This window comes from Oncorhynchus mykiss, chromosome 31, assembly GCF_013265735.2.
Source record: "Oncorhynchus mykiss isolate Arlee chromosome 31, USDA_OmykA_1.1, whole genome shotgun sequence".
Lineage (NCBI taxonomy): Eukaryota > Metazoa > Chordata > Actinopteri > Salmoniformes > Salmonidae > Oncorhynchus > Oncorhynchus mykiss.
This window is the reverse complement of record NC_050571.1, coordinates 33,647,763-33,673,362: the sequence shown is the minus strand read 5'-3', so window position 1 is coordinate 33,673,362 and position 25,600 is coordinate 33,647,763. Positions and strand designations below refer to the sequence as shown.

The 25,600-nt window shown below is 41.5% G+C and overlaps 1 protein-coding gene across 2 annotated transcripts; it reads right to left on the bottom strand.

Annotated features, from left to right (window-relative positions):
- Positions 1 to 155: 155 nt before the first annotated feature.
- Positions 156 to 20,335, bottom strand: LOC110505061 (beta-1,4-galactosyltransferase 1). Of its 2 annotated transcripts, XM_021584012.2 has the most exons (6): positions 19,440 to 20,334; positions 15,462 to 15,697; positions 10,519 to 10,706; positions 8,200 to 8,322; positions 6,128 to 6,232; positions 156 to 2,829 (listed from the first exon to the last, which is right to left on the bottom strand). In XM_021584012.2, the coding sequence occupies exons 1-6, from the start codon at positions 19,693 to 19,695 to the stop codon at positions 2,682 to 2,684; spliced, it is 1,056 nt and encodes a 351-aa protein (XP_021439687.1). In that variant the 5' UTR covers positions 19,696 to 20,334; the 3' UTR covers positions 156 to 2,681. The 2 variants fall into 2 exon arrangements, with proteins under 2 accessions (XP_021439687.1, XP_036825696.1); XM_036969801.1 differs by lacking the exon at positions 10,519 to 10,706 and having other exon boundaries at positions 19,440 to 20,335.
- Between the last annotated feature and the right edge of the window lie 5,265 nt (positions 20,336 to 25,600).

Below are 25,600 nucleotides of genomic sequence, written 5' to 3'. Positions count from 1 at the left end.
GGCCACACTGAACATTAACCGAGAGGACACTTAAGAGTTTAGCTGGCTGACCTAATGCTTGTACAAAAAGAATACTCAAATCCAGGAATAGGTTTAATCTGTGTCCGGGAAACCACTGCTTAGTGTTCGGACCCAAGTTAATGAATGAGAAGACATTTACTTAAATCAAAGATTTTAATGACCGAAACATGAGTTGTTTCATCTTCACCAACATTCCCACAAACCAGGAAATGTCATTTTGAATGAAATTGTTATGCCAGCAAAAGACATACGAAGACACATGCATTTGTAGAAATCACAAGCACACGTTGAATCATAATGGAAAACATGAAAAGTAAAAAGATAGAAGCCTTACAGATTAGCCAGCTAACTATGGTAAAACAAACCGAATTCACACTTGGCATACATAATGCTGGCTTTCTCAACAAAGGCCATTGTCTTTGGGAGAAACAAACCTGGCTTCAGCCAACCTATAAAAGACACTGCTTTTCAACCTTGAAAATGAATCTTTAGGTGGATTGAGAGAAGTATATAATGCTATGCACTGCACATAATGCAGCCCTGCATGCCAGGCTTAAAGAGCAAGACTGCACATCATGGGACTACTCCAATGTCTTCGAGTGTCTGTACGTAGCTACCAGAGTGAGGTGGTATGTGGTGACTAGGTCTTTCCTTAGGCTTATTCAATGTGGCAAACACTCCCCATTTTGAGTATAGAAATGTGTTGCATAGAGCTGACAAAAACCTCTATTTGCTATGTACATTGTGCTCATTCTATATGAAGGATTTCTATTTGCAACGTTTCACCGTAGTTGAATAAGCCTGTGATGTGGCTTTCTTGACCGAGCCCAAAGACCCTATAGTTCAGCATCTTGGGAAACGGCTAACTATAGTTCAGCATCTTGGGAAACGGCTAACTAAAGTACAGCATCTTGGGAAACACTTTTGGGGAACAGCTAGGGAATTACTGACTTAGCTTTAGCGGTTAATGTACACCCATATCTCCTACTAATGTTTCAAAGTTACCCAAATAAACTTGAAAATATCAATTAATTGGTCAAGGCAAAAATGGCTGTCATTTTACAGATTCTTCAAAGGCTGATTGCCATTCCTCTTCTGACAGAATTAAGAAGCAAACATGGAAGCCTAAGTATGGACAGACAATCACTCTGTTATATCTAGTCTCCAGTCAAAAATCGCAATGGCTTTTTCCCCTCAATAAGATTAACTGTACATGTGCAATGCCATGCCTCATAGCGCACAATCTTGTGTAGTTTTCAATGTATATGAGGAACAATAAGGACCCGTGGTGGCATGAGACTGCGGAGGGGAGTACGGCTCATAATAATCACCATAACGGAGCAAATGGAATGGCATCAAACACGTGGAAATCGAGTGTTTGATACCATTCCCCCATTCCGCTCCAGCAATTACAACGAGCCTGTCCTCCCTCATTAAGAGGCCACCAACCTCCTGTGGTTTGGTTACTACATCGAGGCCAAAAAAAAAGTAAAAAAATGGTTTTCCAACCCTCTCACACTTCCTTAAAGACATACAATGAATACAAGAGGATTATTTTTTTGCGTAGAACCCCCCCCCCCATCTCAGACTTAAAAAATAAATAAATCACAACACCAGACACTTGTGATAGACAACAGCGCAGTATCATTTTACCTCAGGGTACACAATCACAACACCACCAGGCAATACATTCAGGTGCCTCTTTTTCCAACTGGGGAGAGGCCTCCTTACAGGCTACCTTGAATTGTGGTCTTCACAGGGAAGGGAGCTTCAGCAGAGACACTTTTCACATAGTTCAAAATACTCAACAAAAAAAACACCTAAAAACTATATGATGCAAAATGCATCATACTGGCTGTATTTCAAAAGTTATGCATCTTGAAAACTTGATTGCTGACATGCAAAACATTTTAGGACTATATCAACAATAGACTAACGAAAAACAAATACCCAAATATTTTGCTTTAAGGACCCTTAGCAGTGAGAATTAGAATGCCTAACGTAAATATCATGGGATTTGGCCGTTTCAACTATTTGTTTTTGGAATTCTAGGCCCTTTGGGGTAAGTTCAAAATCTTCATGGAACATCAGTACAAAAATCCTTTAAGATTGGTTTTCTTTACAAAACCTAAGTGATTTCGTTTGTTATTGACCTCCGAATTGCAGAGTTCCATCTTTGGCCCGACCTCTTGGCATTTGATTGGTTGAAACCCTTCTCAGCAGAGGCATTAAAAAGGATTAGCAAGACATTCCCCAGAAGTGACAAAACACATTATTTGAGAGTCCCTGATGCATAGGACAATCAATTAGACATTTCACAACCCCCCCCAAGACAAAATAGCTCACAAAAGACTTGGTCTCAGCAGCCGTCTCCAGACAGAGAGAGTGGGGGCCATATTAGCCTGAAACCACCCCGGATGTCAACTCTCATTCCATTAAGGATCCTATGATGGAAACGCTGGAATCCCAGTTCAATTCACCATCGGATGTGCAAAGGCCGAAAATAAAGGGAATATTGGGGAACATGTTTGTTTGCTGATTAGATCAGTCATTCTCTATGGTCCAAAGAGTCCAAGGCATAATATGATTTATAGTGTCAAGGCACATTTGGTTACAGCATCCACCACAGTGGCAAATTGGTTGTCAAGGCGGTTCAGGTTTTAATTGGTTTGCAGAGTCATTTTTTCCCCCACGTCCACAGTGATTTTGGTGTATAATTGATCCTTCTCCACTTTGACCACTTTGTACGACAGGGTTTTTATGCCATCTTTGTTCATGGTCTCCTTGGTGTGGGCGATGCGGTCGAACCTGGAGAGAAAAAAAAACACAGCTCAACCACAATTCAATGACGTGGTTTAAGACCCAGGTCTTTTTTTATTTGGTTAAGGTGTAGCCTATGGCAAACATCTCCTCTGGATTTCACAAAAATCGTTGCTTGTTATACACTATTTGATTAAACGCTACTCAAGAAAATCTAACCACGGCAATCAAACAAATCAAAGTGCTACTGAAAAGTAATCCGCCACACAGTCTAGCTAACTGCCGCCGCTGATCAATAGATAATCAATAGCCCTGATGGATCAGTGAGGCCTAGTGTGATAATGACCACATTTATTGTTATGGATGTTGAGGCTTCTACTGCACGTCAATGTTTGCCCAGGCTTCTATTGCACGTCAATGTTTGCCCAGGCTTCTATTGCACGTCAATGTTTGCCCAGGCTTCTATTGCACGTCAATGCCTTCAGAGGTTTTTATTGCAGTGTTAAGTTTGCTTCTGTACAGAGAATAATGGCCGAGCTGACCAAGTCATCCAGTGTTCGTGAGAAATGACGTCAAGGGCAACAGTAGTGAGTGACTGGATCCTTGTGTGACGAGGGCAAGGAGAGCCTGGGGAGTGTTCAACTGTGCACACCTTTTGTTTCCTCTCTTCTGCTCTCCTTTACAGATCTGATAGAGCTGGATAAGTGAAACCAATATAGCTGAAACTAGGTGGACCTAGAGATGTGCAACTTTCTCTTTCAAGGCGATTCGATGTGATACAGGAACAATGTGTTTTATTTTGAAACAATTCGGTTTGATTAGAGAATTATTCGACGCACTATCATTTGTTGCATAAACACATTCCTTTTCCATTCTAAATTAAAATCTGCTGAAGGGGCTCATGAGCTGGGCCTCTGTGTGTGTGCTCATGAGCTGGGCCTCTGTGTGTGTGCTCATGAGCTGGGCCTCTGTGTGTGTGCTCATGAGCTGGGCCTCTGTGTGTGTGCTCATGAGCTGGGCCTCTGTGTGTGTGCTCATGAGCTGGGCCTCTGTGTGTGTGCTCATGAGCTGGGCCTCTGTGTGTGTGCTCATGAGCTGGGCCTCTGTGTGTGTGCTCATGAGCTGGGCCTCTGTGTGTGTGCTCATGAGCTGGGCCTCTGTGTGTGTGCTCATGAGCTGGGCCTCTGTGTGTGTGCTCATGAGCTGGGCCTCTGTGTGTGTGCTCATGAGCTGGGCCTCTGTGTGTGTGCTCATGAGCTGGGCCTCTGTGTGTGTGCTCATGAGCTGGGCCTCTGTGAGCAGACTTCTGTGTGCGCGTGTGTAAATTAAATATGTCTATGGTGTACGTGCTATGTAGGCACCTCAGCTGAGCCATGAGGGAGACTAGTAGGGAATAAAAAGTTTAAGATACAAGTGAACCCCAACCCGATCCAAATGTAGGCTACTGACATTGCCTGGGGTTGTCCGGCATGCAAAATGACTTGCCGACCTCTAGTTGACAGTCATTGATCTACATGGCCGATTCATTAGGGCTGATTTCAAGTTTTCATAACAAATCGGTAATCTGCATTTTTGGATGCCGATTATATTGCATTCCACGAGGAAACTGGGTGGCAGGCTGACCACCTGTTAAGCGAGTGCAGCAAGGAGACAAGGTAAGTTGCTAGCTAGCATTAAAAGTATCTTATAAAAAAAATACATCTTCACATAATCACTAGTTAACCTAGTAATATCATCAACCATGTGTAGTTAACTAGCTTGTCCTGCGTTGCGTATAGTCAATGCGGTGCCTGTTAATTTATCATCGAATCACAGCCTACTTCGCCAAACGGGTGATGATTTAACAAAAGCTCATTCGCAAAAAAAAGCACAATCGCTGCAGTAATGTACCTAACCATAAACATCAATGCCTTTCTTAAAATCAATACATAGAAGTATATATTTTTAAACCTGCATATTTAGTTAAAATAAATTCCTGTTAGCAGGCAATATTAACTAGGGAAATTATGTCACTACTCTTGCGTTCATAGTATGCAGAGTCATGCAACAGTTTTGGCCGCCTGGCTCGCTGCCAACTAATTTGCCAGAATTTTACATAATTCTGACATAACATTGAAGATTGCGCAATGTAAACAGCAATATTTAGACTTAGGGTTGCCACCCGTTCAATAAAATAGGGAACGATTCCGTATTTCACTGAAAGAATAAATGTTTTGTTTTCGAAATTATAGTTTCCGGATTTTACCATATTAATGACTTAAGGCTCGTATTTGTGTTTATTATAATTAAGTCTATGATTTAATATTTGATAGAGCAGTCTCACTGAGCGGTGGTAGGCAGCAGCAGGCTCGGAAGCATTCATTCAAACTTTACTGCGTTTGCAATCAGCTCTTAGCAATGGTTGAAACACAGCGCTGTTTATGACTTCAAGCCTATAAACTCCTGAGATTAGGCTGGCAATACTAAAGTGCCTATTAGAATATCCAATAGTCAAAGGTATATGAAATACAAATGGTAGAGAGAGAAAGTCGACACGTCATAATTCCTATAATAACTACAACCTAAAAGTCCTTAACTGTAAATATTGAATAACTGGGAATATTGAACCACCAGCTTTCATATGTTCTGAGCAAGGAACTTAAACGTTAGCTTTTTTACATGACACATACTGCACTTTTACTTTCTTCTCCAACACTGTTTTTTGCATTATTTAAACCAAATTGAGCATGTTTCATTATTTATTTGAGACTAAATAGAGTTTATGCATTATAATAAATAAGTGTTCTTTGTTTATTCAGTATTTCTGTAATTCTCATTATTACAAATATATATATATAAAAATATATATATAAAAATATATATAATAAATTGGCCGATTAATCGGTATCGGCTTTTTTTTGGTCCTCCAATAAACCGGTATCGGTGTTGAAAAATCATAGTTGGTCGACCTCTACTGTCAACACAGTAGCATGCAGTTCGACACTGAAGGAGAGGACGTATCAGTTGTCCCAAAATAAGGTGATTTTGGAAGAGAGACAGAATGTAGGCCTAACATGAATTTAACATTTTAGTGACCCGTAAACGCTTGATTATTATTATTTTTTTGACCGATACATGCTACATTTGGATCGGTTTTGGAATCCAGGGACCGATGCACTTGTATCTTGAACGTTTGAAAAAAAAACATCTGGGACCGGTGCGTATCGTTGAATCAGTACATCCCATGGTGGACCCATTGCTTACTCCTATTAAATCCAATTTGGCTAGATTCATGCGAAAGCGAGTGAGCAAACCCAGAGAGGGTACCATTAGACATGGAAATAGAGAGCAGGAGTTGGAACCTCACCTCTGTGGGTTGTCTTCGTTCCCACCATCCCGGTTGTGGCGGATCATCCTGCATTTCCCCACGGCTCCGCTGGGCCGTGAGATGGTCATCCCCTTGGAGTTCAGCCTGTTAAAACACAGCAGAAGCCGGAGTCAGACCACCAGTCTAACTAAAACACTGTGGGACGCAGTTACAGCAGCTTCTACACCTGGGAGAAAATCTGCACATTTTTCTTACACCAGTGAAATAAACCTAAAAAAGGTCAAGGAAAATGTAGGATAGATGTGAACGGGAGTAAAACAGGTTATTTGGTTTTCATTCAGTTGCCTCTGTGCAAGAGATGCAAATAGTGCCCTATCGCCGAACTCGATAGGTGTAACCAGAGAGGAAGAGGCAAAGTGAGAGGGATTACTCTGCCCAGAATCTGTCCATGTTAAGCAGATCATTCATCATTAAGCAAGTGAGGAGTTTTTGTATTAGGGGGGGGGGGGGGGGGGGGGCAATGAGTGTCAAATTATATTAGAAGATAAAACTGAATTGCTATTTTGATACATGAGGCTTATTTCATCTAATTGAAGTTTTGTAATGCTTAGGTTGATATGAGTGCACTGATAAGTGTGATGCACGCAACATCCCGTCAACTTTGAGAAAATAAAAAAAAAGGCTTCTCATCATTATATCCAGAATCTCTGGTGTAACTACACTGGAAATTGATTGTTTTTGTTGCATGGTTCAGGGTCACAGCTGATAAAAGCTTCCAGAGCACAGTGAATAACTGAGTATGTCTGGAAACATCCTGTCTGCTATTGTTTACTGTATCCCTTTCAAAATGGATATGGTGACTTATCAAGCAAGCACTCCAAAGAGCTCAAAAAACAGCAGACAAAAAACAACAACATCTTAACACCTTGTGCTGTTGGGCATTCATTAGTATGTGTGGAGTTCATCTATAATTCACTTCTGGAGACGGTGTTCAGTTTGGCTGGTCTATAGTGAAGCTATTGGGTTACTCATGTCTCAAATGCAGAAGTTAACGAGGCTCAGTACATGTTATGTTGAGAGAATTTCATCCCAAAACCGTCCCTTTGATATTTTAAATACATATACATACATTTAAATAAATAATTCAATAAATAGACTTGAAGTGCCAAAATTCAGCATCATTTGACATGTCCCTCGTTTTCACCATCACTGTAAGGCCCTAGTTCGTGTTGCTTTGACATTATTTTAAGGCCTGTTATAAAAACTATTTTTAATATTGTGAAACAATTAATTAAAAAAAAAACATTTTATTCTAAAGAAACATTGAATATCTAATAGCAGGCTATTCGAAACACATGGCTGAAGACAAATAAGGTATACAAGTTACATTCAAATGCCAAACTCCTTCCAATCTTTACAACACTGCTTTCTGCATTAGTGATTTAAAATGCTTGTTTGTCTAACTGATAGAGGTAAGGATAAACAAGCCTTTGTGCATTTAATAAGAAACTAAATAATACAGGATTCATTTGGCAAGTGACACTTTATATATAGCCTCTTTTTTTTGCCTGATTCTTGACTACTCCTTTATAGAGCCTGGTTTTGATCAGTCACGTGAAAAATAAGGGGGAGGGGGAGCCTTAGTAACAACTGTGTGCTGTTGGCATCGTTCATAAACTGGAGAAAGAGAGATAGCTGGAGGGGGTGTGTGTTCCGGGAGTGTCTCAGAGACAGGACACATCCTCACAAATGACAGGTTTGTTTGGGTGTCCCATCTGCTTGTGAAAGCGCCTCGGCTGAAATGGATGCTAACAGGATACTCACTGATGCATCATTTCCTTCAAGAGCAAATGGTGGTAGTGGCATACAAGGGCACCCTTGGGGGCATGTTGGAACAATGCAAAAAGTAGGGCTAGAAACACAACGACGCACACCCCGTGTAACAGGGTTTGAACATGTGATGGCGTTTCAACATTGCGCACTCAAGAAAATATTTTCATGTGAAACCTTGGCTATCACTTTACCCAATAAATATGAATGATCTGCTTTATACATGGAGTCCTCCTATGAGCCACAGACATTTGTCTGAGAGTGGCTGTGCGGACTCTGACCTGTTGAAAATGTCGTCGTCCTCTCCTCCCCAGCCCCAGTAGTTGTTGGGGAAGCCGTTGATCTTGAGGAATTGCTCCTTGCTCATTGACGACACGCCTCCGAAGTACTGGTTGTACGGCAATCTGAGAGCAAGAGAGAGATACAGAGAGAGAGAGAGAGCAGAAAGAGAAAAATAAATGGAGAACCTTGAATTTGTTTATTAGAGTTTAAACTAGGCTTGGGCAGTATACCGTATACTGGGATATTTGGACATAACTTTCAGTGAAAGTCATTGTTTTTTTAAAATTCAATAGTGACCAGGGATGTGCAACCATAGTTTTCCCATTCACAGAAAAATACATTAGAGCGACACATTCGGCAGATAATGGCTTCATTTTCATCAGATGACAACAGTAGTGCAACGCTGTTTGGTTGGCAGCCACACAAGTAAATGAGCTTTTAAATGAAAAAGCAAGGTCTTTGTTGTTGTTGATGATGATGATGATGATGATGCACAGCCATCATATTTCTAAAGTTTAGGCCTATCATAAAAATAATGTAGCCAACTACATTTTCTAATGTTTTGCTTAAAGCTAATCTTGCATTTTACCAGATAAAATTAGGCTGGCTACACCGAGAGTACCGGGGAGAAAATAAGTGCTGTCTGCTGATAGAATGCCCTTCGTGAATTCTCATTCAACTTTAGAAGTGCAACTGAGGCACAAAATGTGTCTGATGGGGAGCATAAATTACAATAAGTAGTATTTTAGATCTGCAGGTTATAAAACGCAGCAAGAAATTAATTTATGCTTTTAATCTTTTTTTCTGTGTGAAAAAAAAAGAGAGGGGTAAATGACTCTGGCTCTAACAGAAACCGTAGTCAGTGCCTTACATTCTAGGAAAGAGGAAGTATCTGCCTAGCAAATGAGGTGCTGCAGAAAAACCCTCCTCAGTTTCTTATCACTGCCTTCTGCAAGTTACATGCTGGCTCTCTGTACAGTGTACTGTAGGGAAACATGGAGCCAAGAGACTGAAGCACCCTGGTTTAGCCTTGCCTCACTTGCCTGTTTATTATGGACACCGAATTAGCCTTGGCTATCATGACATTCTTTAAATCCCAGTGCTAACATTGGAAAGGTCAGCACAATTAAGAAAATCAACAAAATCAAATAAAAGACATGAATCCATTGTGGGACTTAGTCACCGAACAAATGACCCAACAAGGGAAGCTTGGCGTCTTTCCTGGAGCCGGATTTCCCTGCCAAAATCCTGTTGGATATTGAATCCAGATGCTTGGTGAGCTGCATGCCCTTCAAGGAACATGACACACAGTATACAAGCTGTTGTCTGTGCAACAAAGGGAAAGGTTTGGTGAGAGTATGCCCATAAAAACCCAGTTACAAGCCGAGAGACCTGTACTATGACCTGTAACACAGGAGGAAGGCAGCACTAGGACGTCACATCTGGGGTCAGCTTACTTTACCAATCTAAATCTTACATCAGAAGCAGGCAACAGAGCCAAACTGAATGTAGATCAGCGACTAGCCAAGCATAAGGTCTACAGCTGTGTAGGCCCAGAGTTGTGAATCACAACAGAAGAGAAGCTCCCAAATCATTTTATCAACCACGCAGACAAAGATAGTCACGCATCACAGAGCTCCTCCCTGTCTGACATGTCACGGTGTTACACATGTAGAGCAACAGCTAAACCCATCTAGAGTTTGCTCTACTGGTCCACTTCCTCCTCCACGGTCAGAAAACAGAGTAGCAAACAGAACACTGTGTGACACTAGGCTAAACTGATGAGTATTTAAGCCATTCTGACAGCAGACCTCTGAAGCCAGTGAGCACATTGTAAGTGATGAAGCAGGCTATTAAAAAAACAGGACTCCAGGCAAATAAGGTCCCAATGAGGGACAGTTTACTACTAAATAAAATGATATGCTAAGTGCTTTCCAAGCTTTCCAACACCACCTTCTGCATTACAGAACCTGGTTTTGATCAGTCACGTGAACAATAAGGAAGAAGGAAATCCTTAGTAACAACTGTCACCCCGGGAACATGGCAGTACTGAACCCATCACTAAGCATTGCTTACTGTAAACGTCTCTGCACAGCTACGGAGGTAAAGACAGCCAGAACTGGAAACTCAACAACGAAAGATGACAAAGTCCATAGAACGTCATAGAACCCACAGGTGCTCTTTAAGCTTTAATGTGGACACTCCCGTCCGTCCGTGTGTGTGTGTGTGTGTACGCTCATTCATGTCGGTACTATGGGCAGTGAACTGGAGAGAGACAAAGACAATTCCAGGGCTATCTGTTGGGAGTGTTGGCTTACCGGAAGCCAAACTTGTCCATGGAAACAGACAGGTGCCTGGGCTGGCTGAAGCACCTGTAGGTGTTGCGGTCATCCATGGGGATGAGGTCCACGTCACTGAACACAAAGCAGCCGTAGTCGTACTCCTTCAGGGCCTCCGAGTAGCCAACGTTGAGGAGCTTGGCACGGTTAAAGACTTCATCACCGTCCTAGAGAGTGTGAATGGAGGGAATGTGGGGTTAGAATTGGAAGGTGAATCGTGTAGAAAGAAAATACTTATTGTCGAGTGTCTAGACAAGGGTAGGAAACTCTGGTCCTCATTGGTTGTTTGGCCACCCAATCCTCAAGGGACTAAAGCGCACACCAGAACTAAGGCTAAACTGAAGCATCCAGGGGGCTATCTATTATAATGCGATTGACAATGCATACGTGTCAGAAACAGTACCAGACCTTGTTTAAATTAAAATGTTGGCGCATACAATACAGTACTTAAGAGTCGTTTGTGACGTTTCAATGACGTTGTGTTGGCATCTTGTTGTTTGCTGGAAAACCTGTGTTTACCTTGAACGAGTGGAGGACAGAGGAGCCTCTTAAAGAAGAAGTTACAGGTCTGTGAGAGCCAGAAATCCTGCTTGTTTGTAGGTGACCAAATACTTATTTTCCACCATAATTTGTAAATAAATGCATTAAAAATCCTACAATGTGATTTTCTGGATTTGTTTTCTCATTTTGTCTGTCATCGTTGAAGTGTACCTATGATGAAAATGACAGGCCTCTCATCTTTTTAAGTGGGAGAACTTGCACAATTGGTGGCTGACTAAATACTTTTTTGCTCCACTGTATTTACTACAGTACTTATCTGTAGCATTTACAACATGCAATTTACAACAAGCAGTAAGTATTACACATGATCGAGGGATACTACAGTGTATAGTATACTAGAATTTACTATATAATTCAATAGTAAGTACCGTAGTATTTGTTCATGTGGGTGAGTTTGTCTTTTTTTCCTCTTCTCAGGCTGAAAAAAAGGCAGAGTTACCAGGGCTGATGTAGTTCTACTGGGATGATTCTCGGAGTCCTTTGGCAAAAGAACGGGAGCATCGTGTTCTGTGTCAGTGTGCCTTCAATGTGGGCGAAGTGCCTCTCAAAGGACACGTCTCATATGTCAATGGCTTGATCTGATGGTCCTCCAGAAAAGGTCTGCTTGAATACCCATAGAACCAAAACTAGCTAAAATATTCAACAACAAAAAAATGGGTCAGATGAAACCTCCTAATAACATGACCTCAGTCCTTGTTTCGATTGCACCAAATAAAAGCGTGACTAGTGTTCTTAATTTAATTTAAAAAAATACAAGACAACTCACTTAAACAGAGCAGGAAAACCAGAACGAGGGCGTGTGATGCCAAGAAGCAGCACAGTTAATGTAATCTGGACAGGAGTCCCGACAATTGAATGAATGTTCAGTAAGTAGTGTTCTCCGCTGAAGCACTTTGTTGTCAGTCACATGTCATGTTACACATTGTGGCGATAAAAGAGACCGTCATATGATGCCTGATTAAAATAAACTTTGAGACATCTGCTATGGTCTGAAATAAACATCCGCTAAGGAGGTCTATGAGTGTGTTGCTCTTGGGAGTGTGTTGTTTCCACTCCACCAAGTGATGCATCCCGCTCTCCTACAGTGCATGACAGCATCATCTGCATACAGGGTGTGGATCATTTGCAAAGACAGAAAGAAGCAAGTGTAGTAGATTTCAGAAGTGCATGTGACCAAAATAGATCTCTGTCAGTAATAAGAAAAAGAGACAGAAAGAGACAGAAAGAGAAATGAAGCACACATTACCAGTAGAACCCCTCAGCCCGTGGGGTCACGCAATTGGCCAGAGCAAGCAGGGGACAATTTCTCTCCTCTTCCAGCGACCACAGCCATTGGCCAGATACGCCTGACATGCAAAAGGGGAGGCGTTTTGAGCAAGGGGGCAGGGAAACGAGGAAGAAGAAAAAAAGAAAAAAAAGAGGAAAGGATAGGAAAGGAGAAACAGAAGAGAGAAACAGAAAGATTGAGTAGAATTCCAACAAAGACCCAATAATTGTGTTTAACAGCATTGAAGGGCCCTTTAGCAATAGCTAGGTGATTCGACTTCGGAAAACGTCAGATTGACTCATTAGTATAATAGCAGCCATTAAAGCTAATTTTCTTTGCAGTAGACACCATGTCAAGCCTGACATCTTGAACCAATTAACTACTTGTGTTGGAGACAAGAGTAGAGTATACTCTAAAAAAATAAAATAGTATTATATATTCAAATAGAACCATGTATTTGCTCAGTATGACGTTCTAGGTGGGGCGTTCAGTCTACACTACAACATGTTGGTTGACACACACTTTACCTGTAGGTGGGTGGGAGGCAACAAGTCCTGGCATGAGATGTGAACAAAGAGTCAATTAGGCCTCAAGCTGAAAAACAGTACTGGCCTCCCAAGAGCCAAGAATACCTACACATCTGTACAGAATCATGTAATTAAATGGATCATTAAACTACACCTAACGGATACGTTTTTTTAACAAATAGGAACAGATTTCATCTACAATATGGTCCTGTATGACCGTATTAACTCTGGCTTGTCAATAAATGTTCAAAAGTGACTGTGGTTTATCCCAGACAGCATTGATGACTTGAAGGATATTGAGAAGGATAGATAAAAATCGGTATCCTACGTTCAGGCCAGCCTTTGTGTGAAATGGGATTAGATGACCCAATAACTAATACATTTTCATATTGTCAACTCTGGGCTGTGCAGTAGTATTCATAGTCCAGTTTGTCCTTTTACCAGATTGATTTCCAAATACCCTTGAGGTCAACTCCAGTATTCACTTAGACTATATTCTCACAGGTATGGGGATTTACTAACACTTTTCACATTTCTGCCCATCTGTGGCCTCATGTTTCTACTGAGGCATAGCTGTCGGAAGTAGGGGTGCTGCTAAATCTCAACAACCAAAAAAGTACTCCTGTATGAGTGGAGAAAAATACTGATGTGGTTTAAGCATTTTTGTAGACTTAGAACATCCAATTGAGTTGTTTTTCTATAAAAGTTTTTTTTACGAAAACTGTGAAAGCGAAAAAAAAAAAGAAAAAAAAAAGTTAATGACTCACGCAAAAAAAGTAATTGATTTTAGAGGGCCCTATAGTGGCACCACTCAGGCTAATGATTGACACTGATAACAACCAAACAAACCAGGCCAGTTTGTAGCTATTATAGTAGTCAAAACTGAGGAGCCAACTTGTGGCACTAAGTGCTCATCATGATCACTACTCTATGGTCAACTTGTCAGTCTTTGATCAAAAGTGTTGGCTAGTAGCCATCTAGATACTTCTCTGTGGAGACAAACTGATTAGAGGCAACATGATATTCACCATGTTGAACCAAGAGCCTGTAAAACTAGTGTAGAACTGTGCTTTGTTGATGAAAAAAACATTAAAAAAACAGACTTGATATCACCTGAGCAACTACACACGTTAAACAATAATGCTAAAAGTAAAACATTAAAATCGATAGTTACATATCAGAATATTACTTTTGCGTTAGTTGGCTGTACCTGCACCAAAACTACACTTTTTATCCCATAATAGCTTGTTCTCAAATAGGGATCCAATTTGTTTTCAGAGCTTTCATTACCATGATTGATCAAAACTCGTTTTTCTCGTGGCTCTCTGCAGCAGACAGCAGACAGAGCAATAGAAATCACAGTATCAAATCGCGATACGTACAGAAGCGCAATACATATCGTATCAGCGCCTAAGTCTCATGATATCGTATCATGAGGTCCCTGGCAATTCCCAGACCTACTAAACTAGACCTATATGATCACAAAATGGCCCGAATTAGGCCTACTGACTGTTTTTCGATCTAGAAAAGACAGGAAGTGTGTCTAGGCCAGGTTCCCCAAATGTTTTGCATGAAAGTTGAAGTACAACCCTTGTTGAATTCTTCCTTTAGTTTTCTGTAACCAACTCTATACCTTGTTGTACATCAAAGAAAGAGTCTTCCATTATTCCAATAAAGGATCTTGATGAAAAGAAACGTGAAAGGATAAAAAGAGCCTTCCAGACCGGGCTATTCTCGCAGGTCTTTCAAGTGACAGAGATAGACAGTGTGGCTTTCAGCGTTTTCTGCGTCACGTCCATGTGTTCAGTGATAGTCTCTTGGTTGTGCACACACCATGAATAAATAAAGGAAATGGACAAAGAACAGACGCCGAGACAAATGCTGGCACTACGTTTTAAGACCTGATTTCTTCCCATATATACGGGAACACAAAGGACTACTGCAAATTGTAGAAGTTCTTAAAAAGGAGGGAGGCATCAGTTACTTGGATGCTAGCCTACTCTTTCTCTTGACACATCAAACCTTTGACAGACTGGGAGAAAAAATATGTAAAAAAAAAAAAAATTTTTTTTTTTTTTACATATTTTTTTCCTCTATAAAGGGGACTAAAAAGCTTCTCTGACAAGCAACACAAGGTTGAATCTGACTGAAGTTCGCTGTCCCAGAAGAGTTAGGCTACACAATAAGCACACAAATCTACCAGCACGTCTCAACGAGCCAAGTCACTTGGCAGCTGCCATTACAGCCTGTAATTTGGGGGCTTGATTGATGCCCTTTTGTTTTTACACAGCCAACCCATTCTGCTTAAAAGCGTAAAACCCAAATAAAATATGGCGAAAGTACCTGTGATGTACGGTACCAGTAAACTCCAGCTAGCCTATATTTGAAATATACAGAGCACCTTTGTTTATTTCTTGCAGTAAGACAGCCTAATTTAAAAAAAGGGCACTGCCTGCCTACACTGAGACTTGCTCACTGGTTAAAACCTTTTAACCTGCGTTTCCCACTACTCCATCCTGCTGTTTACAGACAAGAGAGCAGACGGGGGCCGGCAGGGAGGGACCCACCTGGTTGATGACATAGACGCCATAGTCCAACTGCTGGCGCTGAAGGATGGGGTGGAGGTAGTAGAGCCAGAACTTGAGGTGCTCGTCGCGGTTGCGGAAAGGGATGATGATGGCCACCTTCTGGAGGGCCACGCAGTCTCTGGGCTTGAAGCGCCCCCCATTCTTAAGATTGGGGTTTTCCTTCCTTACCACATCCAGGCTGATTGGGTTGGAGAACTCAATTCGCAGTGGGCCAACTGGACGAGAACGAGAGAGGAGAGGTCATACATTTTTGTCAGGGCTCCATATCTACAATAGCCCTGATAATTGATGATTCGGTAGAGCCAATGGAAATAGCATGTCAAATCTAAAACTCCATTGGTCCCAGGCCTCCCACAGTGAACTTCACTACTTTCATTAAAATCTGCTTTCTCTGCCCTCAGATTTAGCCTCACATTGAAGTGTTTCACCATTTGCTTTTCAGGACAACATGGGCTACAAGTAGAACACAAAGTACTTTGATAAACAGTTATTGACAAATGTCAAAAAGCAAATAAGGTCCACCAAACAAACCCTGATAAAAATAAAAAAAACATTTATAATACTATAAGTACAGAAATTGTTGGAGGGAAATGAATATCCAACTAGTCAGTGACAACTGTGTGGAGGTTGGAGTTTGTGACAGCAACTAAATCATTGTTATTATAGACACTATGTCCTGGGATTCCTATGATCTTCTATGTAAGAGAACCTCTTACCTTCTAAGGACTCGTGCAGTTTGTGAGCGCCACACAGCAAAACAGGTTACATGTGCTAGTTTGTGAGAGTTTCAGCTTTTCATAGATGGGATTTGTCTATTTCTTCTGCAGCCGTTGATACCAACCATACGTCTGTGTGATTCACGGGGACTGAGCAGTGTTTGTGAGACCAGGATGTGTTTTTGGGAGCCGCCCGTGTCTCAAAATCCGCTCTAGCTCAGCCACCGTTAAGCAGTCTGTAGCTCAAACAGACCATGTTTAAAATCATATCGTAGGACTAATATAGGTTGGGCAGGTTTATACTATAGGAAGGAAATCTAGCCTAGCTATCCAATCTCCTGTTTTCAGCAATTGAGTTGTCTCCTGACAATGTCTTCTGAACTGTTTTATTATTAAAAGCTGCAATATGGAACTTTTTGGGTGACCTGACCAAATTCACATAGAAAAGAGTGTTATAGATCTGTCACTCATTGAAAGCAAGTCTAAGAAGCTGTATATATGTTCTATGTGCGCCATTTCTATGTGACCCGTTCTTTTGTTTTTGTTTTTGTGGCTTTTACTTCCAGTTTTATGCCCCAGCTTCACACAACTGAAAATACAATATCTTTGGTTATGCAAAATATATTTCAAAGCAGTTTAGATGCAGTTTAGATGGTACAATGATTCTCTACACCAGTGGTTCCAAAACTTGTTATAGTCCCGTACCCATTCAAACGTTCAACCTCCAGCTGCGTACCCCCTCTTCTAGCACCAGGATCAGCGCACTCTCAAATGTTGTTTTTGCCATCATTGTAAGCCTGCCACACACACACTATATGATACATTTATTAAACATAAGAATGAGTGTGTTGTCACAACCCAGCTCGTGGGAAGTGAAAAAGAGTTCTTATAGGACCAGGGAACAAATAATAATGATGCTTTTTATTTAGCCATCTTACATATAAAACATCATTTGTTCATCACAAATTGTGAATAACTCATCACAGGTTAATGAGAAGGGTGTGCTTGTAACGCACATACCTCTGCAATGTTGGGTTGTATTGGAGAGAGTCTCAGTCTTACATCACTTCCCACACAGTTTGTAGTTTGTTTTCATGCTAGTGAGGGCCGAGAAACCACTCTCACATAGGTACGTGGTTGCAAAGGGCAATCAGTGTCTTAACAGCGCGATTTGTCAAGGCAAAAAACTCTTGAGCGTAGCCCTATACGGAAATCTGGCAGTGGCTTCTAATTCAATTCAATTTTCACAGAACCGGTTGTTGCAATTTTGATGAGGCTCTCCTGTTCAGATATCGGTAAGTGGACTGGAGGCAGGGCATGAAAGGGATAACGAATCCAGTTGTTTGTGTCATCCGTTTCGGGAAGTACCTGCATATTTGCGCACCCAGCTCACTCAGGTGCTTCGCTATATCACATTTGACTTTGTCCGTCAAATGGTTGCATCACTGCCTGGTACGGCAATTGCTCGGCCTCCGACCGCAAGGCACTACAGAGGGTAGTGCGTACGACCCAGTACATCACTGGGGCTAAGCTGCCTGCCATCCAGGACTCCTACACCAGGCGGTGTCAGAGGAAGGCCCTAAAAATTGCCAAAGACCCCAGCCACCCCAGTCATAGACTGTTCTCTCTACTACCGCATGGCAAGCGGTACCAGAGTGCCAAGTCTAGGACAAACAGTTTTTACCCCCAAGCCATAAGATTCCTGAACAAGTAATCAAATGGCTACCCGGACTATTTGCATTGTGTGCCCCCCCAACCCCTCTTTTATGCTCCTCTTTTATGCTGCTGCTACTCTCTGTTTATCATATATGCAAAGTCACTAACTATACATTTATGTACATACTACCTCAATTGGCCCAAACAACCAGTGCTCCCGCATATTGGCTAACCAGGCTATCTGCATTGTGTCCCGCCACCCACCAACCCATATTTTACGCTACTGCTACTCTCTGTCCATCATATATATGCATAGTCACTTTAACCATGTCTACATGTACATACTACCTCAATCAGCCTGACTAACCGGTGCCTGTATGTAGCCTCGCTACTTTTATAGACTCGCTACTGTTATTTTTCACTGTTGTTTTTATTTCTTTACTTACCTATTGTTCACCTAATACCTTTTTTGCACTATTGGTTAGAGCCTGTAAGTAAGCATTTCACTGTAAGGTCTACTACACCAGTTGTATTCAACACGTGACAAATAAACGAGGCTACTCAGGCAAGAAAAAAAAAACTCACCCAAATGTATAGCCCAGTTGGAAAATATAAAATGTACTGTTTGAAAATGTGAATAATTAAAATGTTTATTATTATTATTTGGCATACCCCCAATGGCATTGCATACCCCAGTTTGGGAATACCTGCTCTACACTATACTTGCTTGTTTTGTCACACAAACTGAAATTAGGTGAACTATTAGAATGTTAGCAACCAGGAAATGGCAGAGTGATTTCTGCATAGTGTAACTTTAAAGACACAATAGTATGGCTCCTTACATGCCAGTGACTTACACAAATAGTACTTAGCAACAGTAGGTCAAATTACAACTGCCATACAAAAGAAAAGAAGGTCATACTACATATATGAAATAGTCTACTTAGTGTGGTTTTCTGTAATGTGACCTTGAGATTGACGTTCCTAAACCCCAAGACCGCATTGCTTTTCAATTCAATCTCCAAGGCTGCTGAGGGCCGAACGAGCACACCACTGTTATCAACAGACTCCCACCTCTGGAGCAGTCAGGTTTGTGGCAGAAGGATAGATCAGCTAGGGTCACAGCTGCATAAACATATTTTTTGAAATCTAAGCTAAAGGAGAAGGACACTGAACAACAAACCTGTGTGGAAATAAGATAAAACAAACCATGAATTCAAGAGCACTAGCAGTAGACCTATGCTTCGCATTAATAATGCATGAGTGGGGCTATAGATAGATAGGCCTATTGTATAAATAAGTTAAATACCCTACAGGGTAAGCACTCATCTATACTTTGAGCTTGTAGTTTACATTAGGTTAGAGAATTAAGGGACATGTAATCCAAGCTCTTTATTAATTCCTTTTCAGAACATATTAATGATTGCGCCTGACAGACATGGCTAACAACTTGTATAATTGTTTGCTGATAAGAGACTTTGGCAAGACTACCAACCAATCATCATACAATGCACCATTGATTAAGCTATGTTGATTAAATATGTATGTTGTTCGTTTTGGCAACATATCAGCTAACGTTACTTACCAAGCAGTGGCGATGTGTCAGGACATTTTCCAAGCTCTTTGGTGATTGTAGTCACGTTGTCTACAGAAAAGTGGTTCGTTTCAAACGCGTCCGGTACTGTGTCCTTTGATGCAGTTTGGTCGTGCTTCGCAAATGCAAAACGAAGATCTAACGACCTCACGTAAAAAATGAAAGTGACCGAAATATGGAAAAAACATAGAAGGACGACCAACTTGCAGGTTCTATGGAGAACACTGAAATTCACTGAATCCCGCATCGTTAACTTGCTATGTTAAATTATATGGTTAAACAAATCTAAAGTAGGTAACGTTAGCAAGTTATTTCCTTGTTAACGTTACGAAGTTACAACACCATACCCAATGTCCGAGGATATCCCCTGTCAACTAACTAGCTAATTTACTAGATGCTAGCTGATGGTAAAAAACAAACATTTCCACTCGAAACAACTTCAACATAACCTTAGTTATATCCTTGTACTTCCGTTGTATTCCGTCCAATAAAGAAGTTGTCTTGTTGTAAAAGCCTCCCGTTACTATCACAACGGTCCAAAATTTCTTAAACGATTTAGCTAACTAACTAACTATCAGGCGTTATCACTAGCTAGTAGCTAACAGTACAGCAGCGAATAATTACATAGAGCAGCAAGTCCGCGATAGGCAAGATTCTCTGAATAATCCGTTTCCCATTTGCCAAATTGACTTCTACTAAACTCAATTGCACACATATATCCGATGGTATTAAAGCTAGTGTATTTAAAACATGACCTTCCAGGACTAACGATGTAACTTCAGAGTTGTACAAATTCGAAAAAATAAAGCAATCCCTCTGACAGACATTTCCTTGTGGAGACCTAACAAAAATTGTCGTCTAGTTCAAGTGGCATCTTCTTCATCTTCTTTAAAGTTTTATGGCAGACTACACCTATTGGTGTATTGCCGCCACCTACTGTACCGGGTGTAACAAAAATAAATTCCATTACGAGAAGAAGGAGGGGGACCCAGGATAATACTAAATAAATCAAACAACCATCCCACTCCTTCAGTCACATTCAAATCACATCCCTACACAGGCTCTGGTGCCTGTGAGAATTGAACATTAATTGACTGGTTTTCCTCTATGCCTCTACAAAATAACTCCCAAAAAACGTTCAGCCACATGCCTATTTTCTTAGATTTCCTCTCCGTTTGCGTTGTAAAGTTAATATCCAAAGTAATAAACGCTACAAAGTCCACCTTGTTAACATGCAACATGTCAGGATCCCTCTGTTGACAAGGAATATCATCTTGTGTCTCTAGTCCTATTACCATTACTTCTTCAACTTCACTCCTTTCTCCCGCTCTTCTCAACACCTCCAGATAGGAGACATTCTGGACAGCCCTTATTCTTGACACCTTCGTCTCCTTCACCCTAACTTCAGAAATTTGGGTGCATGTTCACCACCACAATTGCAGCATTTAGGCTCAGCTGGCATATAATACTTCTCCCGTCTACATACACTTGACACATGACCAAATAATTTACATTTATCAAACCGCATGGCTTTGGGCATGAAGGCTCTCACAGGGAATCTCATATATAACCCAAAAACACGTCAGAAGGGAGAGACACTCCATCTACCATGTGGCTCTGTCATTGTGCACCAACCACTTGATCCAATTCTTCACGTACATACAGTGCATTCGACACTTTTTCACATTTTGTTACATGTTCTAAAATGGATTGAATTGTTTTTTTCCAGACTCATTAATCTACACACAATACCTCATAATGACAAAGCAAAAACAGGATTTTATCATTTTTTATTTATTTATTAGAAATAAACTGAAATATCACATTTATGTAAGTATTCAGACACTTTACTCAGCACTTTGTTGAAGCACCTTTGGCAGCTATTACAGCCTCTAGTTTTGGGGGGTATGACGCTACAAGCTTGGCACACCTGTATTTGGGGAGTTTTTCCCATTCTTCTCTGCAGATCCTCTCAAGCTCTGTCACGTTGGATGGGGAGTGTCGCTGCACAACTATTTTCAGGTCTCTCCAGAGATGTTCGATCAGGGTTCAAGTCTGGGCTCTGGCAGTGCCAGTCAGAAGACGTTCAGAGACTTGTCCCAAAGCCACTCCTGCGTTGTCTTGGCTGTGTGCTTACAGTCGTTGTCCTGTTGGAAGGTTCATCTTTCCCTCGACTCTGACAAGTCTTCCAGTACCTGCCGCTGAACAACATCCCCACAACAGGATGCTGCCACCACCATGCTTCACCATAGGGATGGTGCCAGTTTTCCTCCAGACGTGACGCTTGGCATTCAATCTTGGTTTCATCAGACCAGAGAATCTTGTTTCTCATGGTCTGAGAGTCCTTTAGGTGCCTTTTGGCAAACTCCTAGCGGGTGGTCATGTGCCTTTTACTGAGGAGTGGCTTCCGTCTGGCCACTCTACCATAAAGACCTGATTGGTGGAGTGTTGTGCTTCCACAGAGGAACTCTGGAGCTCTGTCAGTGAACATTGGGTTCTTGGTCACCTCTCTGACCAAGGCCCTTCTCCCCCAATTGCTCAGTTCGTCCGGGTGGCCAGCTCTAGGAAGAGTCTTGGAGGTTCCAAACTTCTTCCATTTAAGAGTGATGGATGCCACTGTGTTCTTGATGACCTTCAATGTTGCAGAAATGTTTTGGTACCCTTTCCTAGATCTGTGCCTTGATACAATCATGTCTCTAAGGACGATTCTTCTTCGGTATCATTGCGTTTGCATATTGTGTTTGTGCATGCTGCCACCTACTGTGTATGCGTTCAATCACGTTACCTTTTGTAAGACAATTTTGTTTTTTAATTGCACTACAAACTAACATCTATACACCCCTATTACATACCACCAACTAAGCCTCCATCTATATACCTGTATTACGTACCACCAACTAACACCTATATACCACTATTACGTACCACCAACAAACCCTCTACCTACATACCACTATTACATATAGACATAATAATGGCCCCGGAGGGTTTGATGCCATTTTACAAGTTACTAACCAATTGTGCTATTTTGTGTATTTTTTCACATTGTTTGTAACTTATTTTGACCATGATGTTGCTAATACCATCTCCTATGACCGAAAAGAGCCTCTGGATATCAGAACAGCGATTACTCAGCTCGAACTGGACAAAGTTTGCATCAGACTATTTAATGAATCTGACGCAAAGGATATACTGTTTCTCCAAGACCAGGCCAAAATCCTTGTCATTCACATGAAGAAAAGACGGAGATACAGGGGGCGCAGATCTGGGTGCCTTGTGAGAATTTGTTATTGAGTGTGTAACTTGCCTCGGCCATCCGTTCTATTGTCCAACCTGCAATCACTGGAAAATAAACTGGATAAGCTCCGTTTGAGACTATCCTACCAACGAGACAGTAAAAACTGTAATATCTTATGTTTCACCGAGTCATGGCTGAACGACGACACGGATAATATACAGTTGGCTGGGTTTTCCGTGCATCGGCAGGACAGAACAGCTACATCCGGTAAGACGAAGGGTGGTAGAGTGTGTCTATTTGTCAATAACAGCTGGTGCGTGATGTCTAATATTAAGGAAGTGTTGAGGTATTGCTCGCCTGAGTACGTAATGATAAGCTGTAGACCACACTATCTACCAAGAGAGTTTTCATCTATATTTTTTGTAGCCATATATTTACCACCATAAACCGATGCTGGCACTAAGACCGCACTGAACAGGCTGTATGAGCAAACAAGAAAATGCTCATCCAGAAGTGGCGCTCCTTGTGGCCGGGTACTTAAATGCAGGCAAACTTAAATCCATTTTAGCTCATTTCGACCAGCATGTCACATGTGCAACCAGAGGGGAAAAACAACTCTACACCACCTTTACTCCACACACAAAGACACATACAAAGCTCTCCCTCGCCCTCCATTTGGCAAATCTGACCATAATTATATCCTCCTGATTCCTGCTTACAAGCAAAAACTAAAGCAGGAAGTACCAGTGACTTGCTCAATACAGAAGTAATCAGATGACGCGGATGCTACGCTACAGGACTGTTTTGCTAACACAGACTGGAAAATGTTCCAACATTCATCCAATGGCATTGAGGAGTATACCACCTCAGTCACCGGCTTCATCAATAAGTGCATCAACGACGTCGTCCCCACATTGACCGTACGTACATATCCCAACCAGAAGCCATGGATTACAGGCAACATCTGTACCGAACTAAATGCTAGAGCTGCCGCTTTCAAGGAGCGGAACACTAATCTTGACGCATTTAAGAAATCCCGCTATGCCCTCAGATGAACCATCAAACAGGAAAAGTGTCAATACAGGACTAAGATTGAGTCCTACTACACCGGCTCTGACACATGTCGGATGTGGCAGGGCTTGCAAACTATTAAACTACAAAGTGAAACCCAGCCGCAAGCTGCCCAGTGACGCGAGCCTACCAGACGGGCTAAATTCCTTTTATGCTCGCTTCGAGGCAGGCAACACTGAAGCATGCATGAGAGCACCAGCTGTTCCAGACAACTGTGTGATCACGCTTTCCGTAGCCGATGTGAGCAAGACAATTAAAAAGGTCAACATTCACTCGTTTTACTGTGGATATAGATACTTTTGTACCCGTTTCCTCCAGCATCTTCACAAGATCCTTTGCTGTTGTTCTGGGATTGATTTGCACTTTTCGCACCAAAGTACGTTCATCTCTAGGAGACAGAACGGGTCTCCTTCCTGAGCGGTATGACGGCTGCGTGGTCCCATGGTGTTTATTCTTGCGTACTATAGTTTGTACAGATGAACGTGGTACTTTCAGGCATTTGAAAATGGCTCCCAAGGATGAACCAGACTTGTGAAGGTCTACAATTTATTTTCTGAGGTCTTGGCTGATTTCTTTTGATTTTCCCATGATGTCAGGTAAAGAGGCACTGAGTTTGAAGGTAGACCTTGAAATACATCCAGAGGTACACCTCCAATTGACTCAAATTATGTCAATTAGCCTAACAGATTATTCTAAAGCCATGACATAATTTTCTGTAATTTTCCAAGCTGTTAAAAGGCACAGTCAACTTAGTGTATGTAAACTTCTGATCCACTGGAATTGTGATACAAGTTAAATAATCTGTCTATAAACAGTTGTTGGAAAAATTACTTGTGTCATGCACAAAGTAGATGTCCTAACCAACTTGCCAAAACTATAGTTTGTTAACAAGAAAATGTGTGGAGTGAGTTATAATGTCTCCAACCTAAGTGTATGTAAACTTCTGACTTCAACTGTACATACCCCAACCAGAAGCCATAGATTACAGGCAACATCCGCACTGAGCTAAAGGGTAGAGCTGTCACTTTCAAGGAGCGGGACTCTAACCTGGAAGCTTATAAGAAACCCCACTTTGCCCTCAGACGTCCCATTAAACAGGCAAAGCGTCAATACAGGACTAAGATCGAATCGTCCTCCAATGTTCGTCAGATTTTAGTTTTTTTTTTTCACCTTTATTTAACCAGGTAAGCTAGTTGAGAACAAGTTCTCATTTACAACCGCGACATGGCCATGATAAAGCAAAGCAGTGCGACAGAAACAACATTGCAGAGTTACACATGGAATAAACAAGTGTACTGTCAATAACACAATAGAAAAAAAGAAAGATTATATACAGTGTGCAAATGGCATGAGGAGGTAAGGAAACAAATAGGCCATAGCAGCAAAGTAATTACAATTTAGCAGATTAACACTGGAGTGATAGATGAGCAGATGATGATGAGCAGATGATGGTGGGTAAGTAGTGATACTGGTGTGCAAAAGATCAGCAAAGTAAATAAAAACAATATGGGGATGAGGTAGGTAGATTGGGTGGGCTATTTACAGATGGACTATGTACAGCTGCAGCGATCGGTTAGCTGCTCAGATAGCTGATGTTTAAAGTTAGTGAGGGAAATGTAAGTCTCCAGCTTCAGCGATTTTTGCAATTTGTTCCAGTCACTGGCATCAGAGTACTGGAAGGAAAGGCGGCCAAAGTAGCTGTTGGCTTTGGGGATGACCAGTGAGATATACCTACTGAAGCGCATGCTACTGGTGGGTGTTGTTATCGTGACCAGTGAGCTGAGATAAGGCGGAGCTTTACCTAGCATAGACTTATAGATGACCTGGAGCCAGTGGGTCTGGC

Excerpts from the sequence above, each read along its gene's own strand:
- LOC110505061 (XM_021584012.2), bottom strand. The coding sequence starts at position 19,695 with ATGCGGGATTCAGTGAATTTCAGTGTTCTCCATAGAACCTGCAAGTTG. Across the intron at positions 10,707-15,461 it reads GCGTCTATGTCATCAACCAG|GACGGTGATGAAGTCTTTAA; the intron begins GTGGGTCCCTCC and ends CACACTCTCTAG. Across the intron at positions 2,830-6,127 it reads AACGAAGACAACCCACAGAG|GTTCGACCGCATCGCCCACA; the intron begins GTGAGGTTCCAA and ends TTTTCTCTCCAG.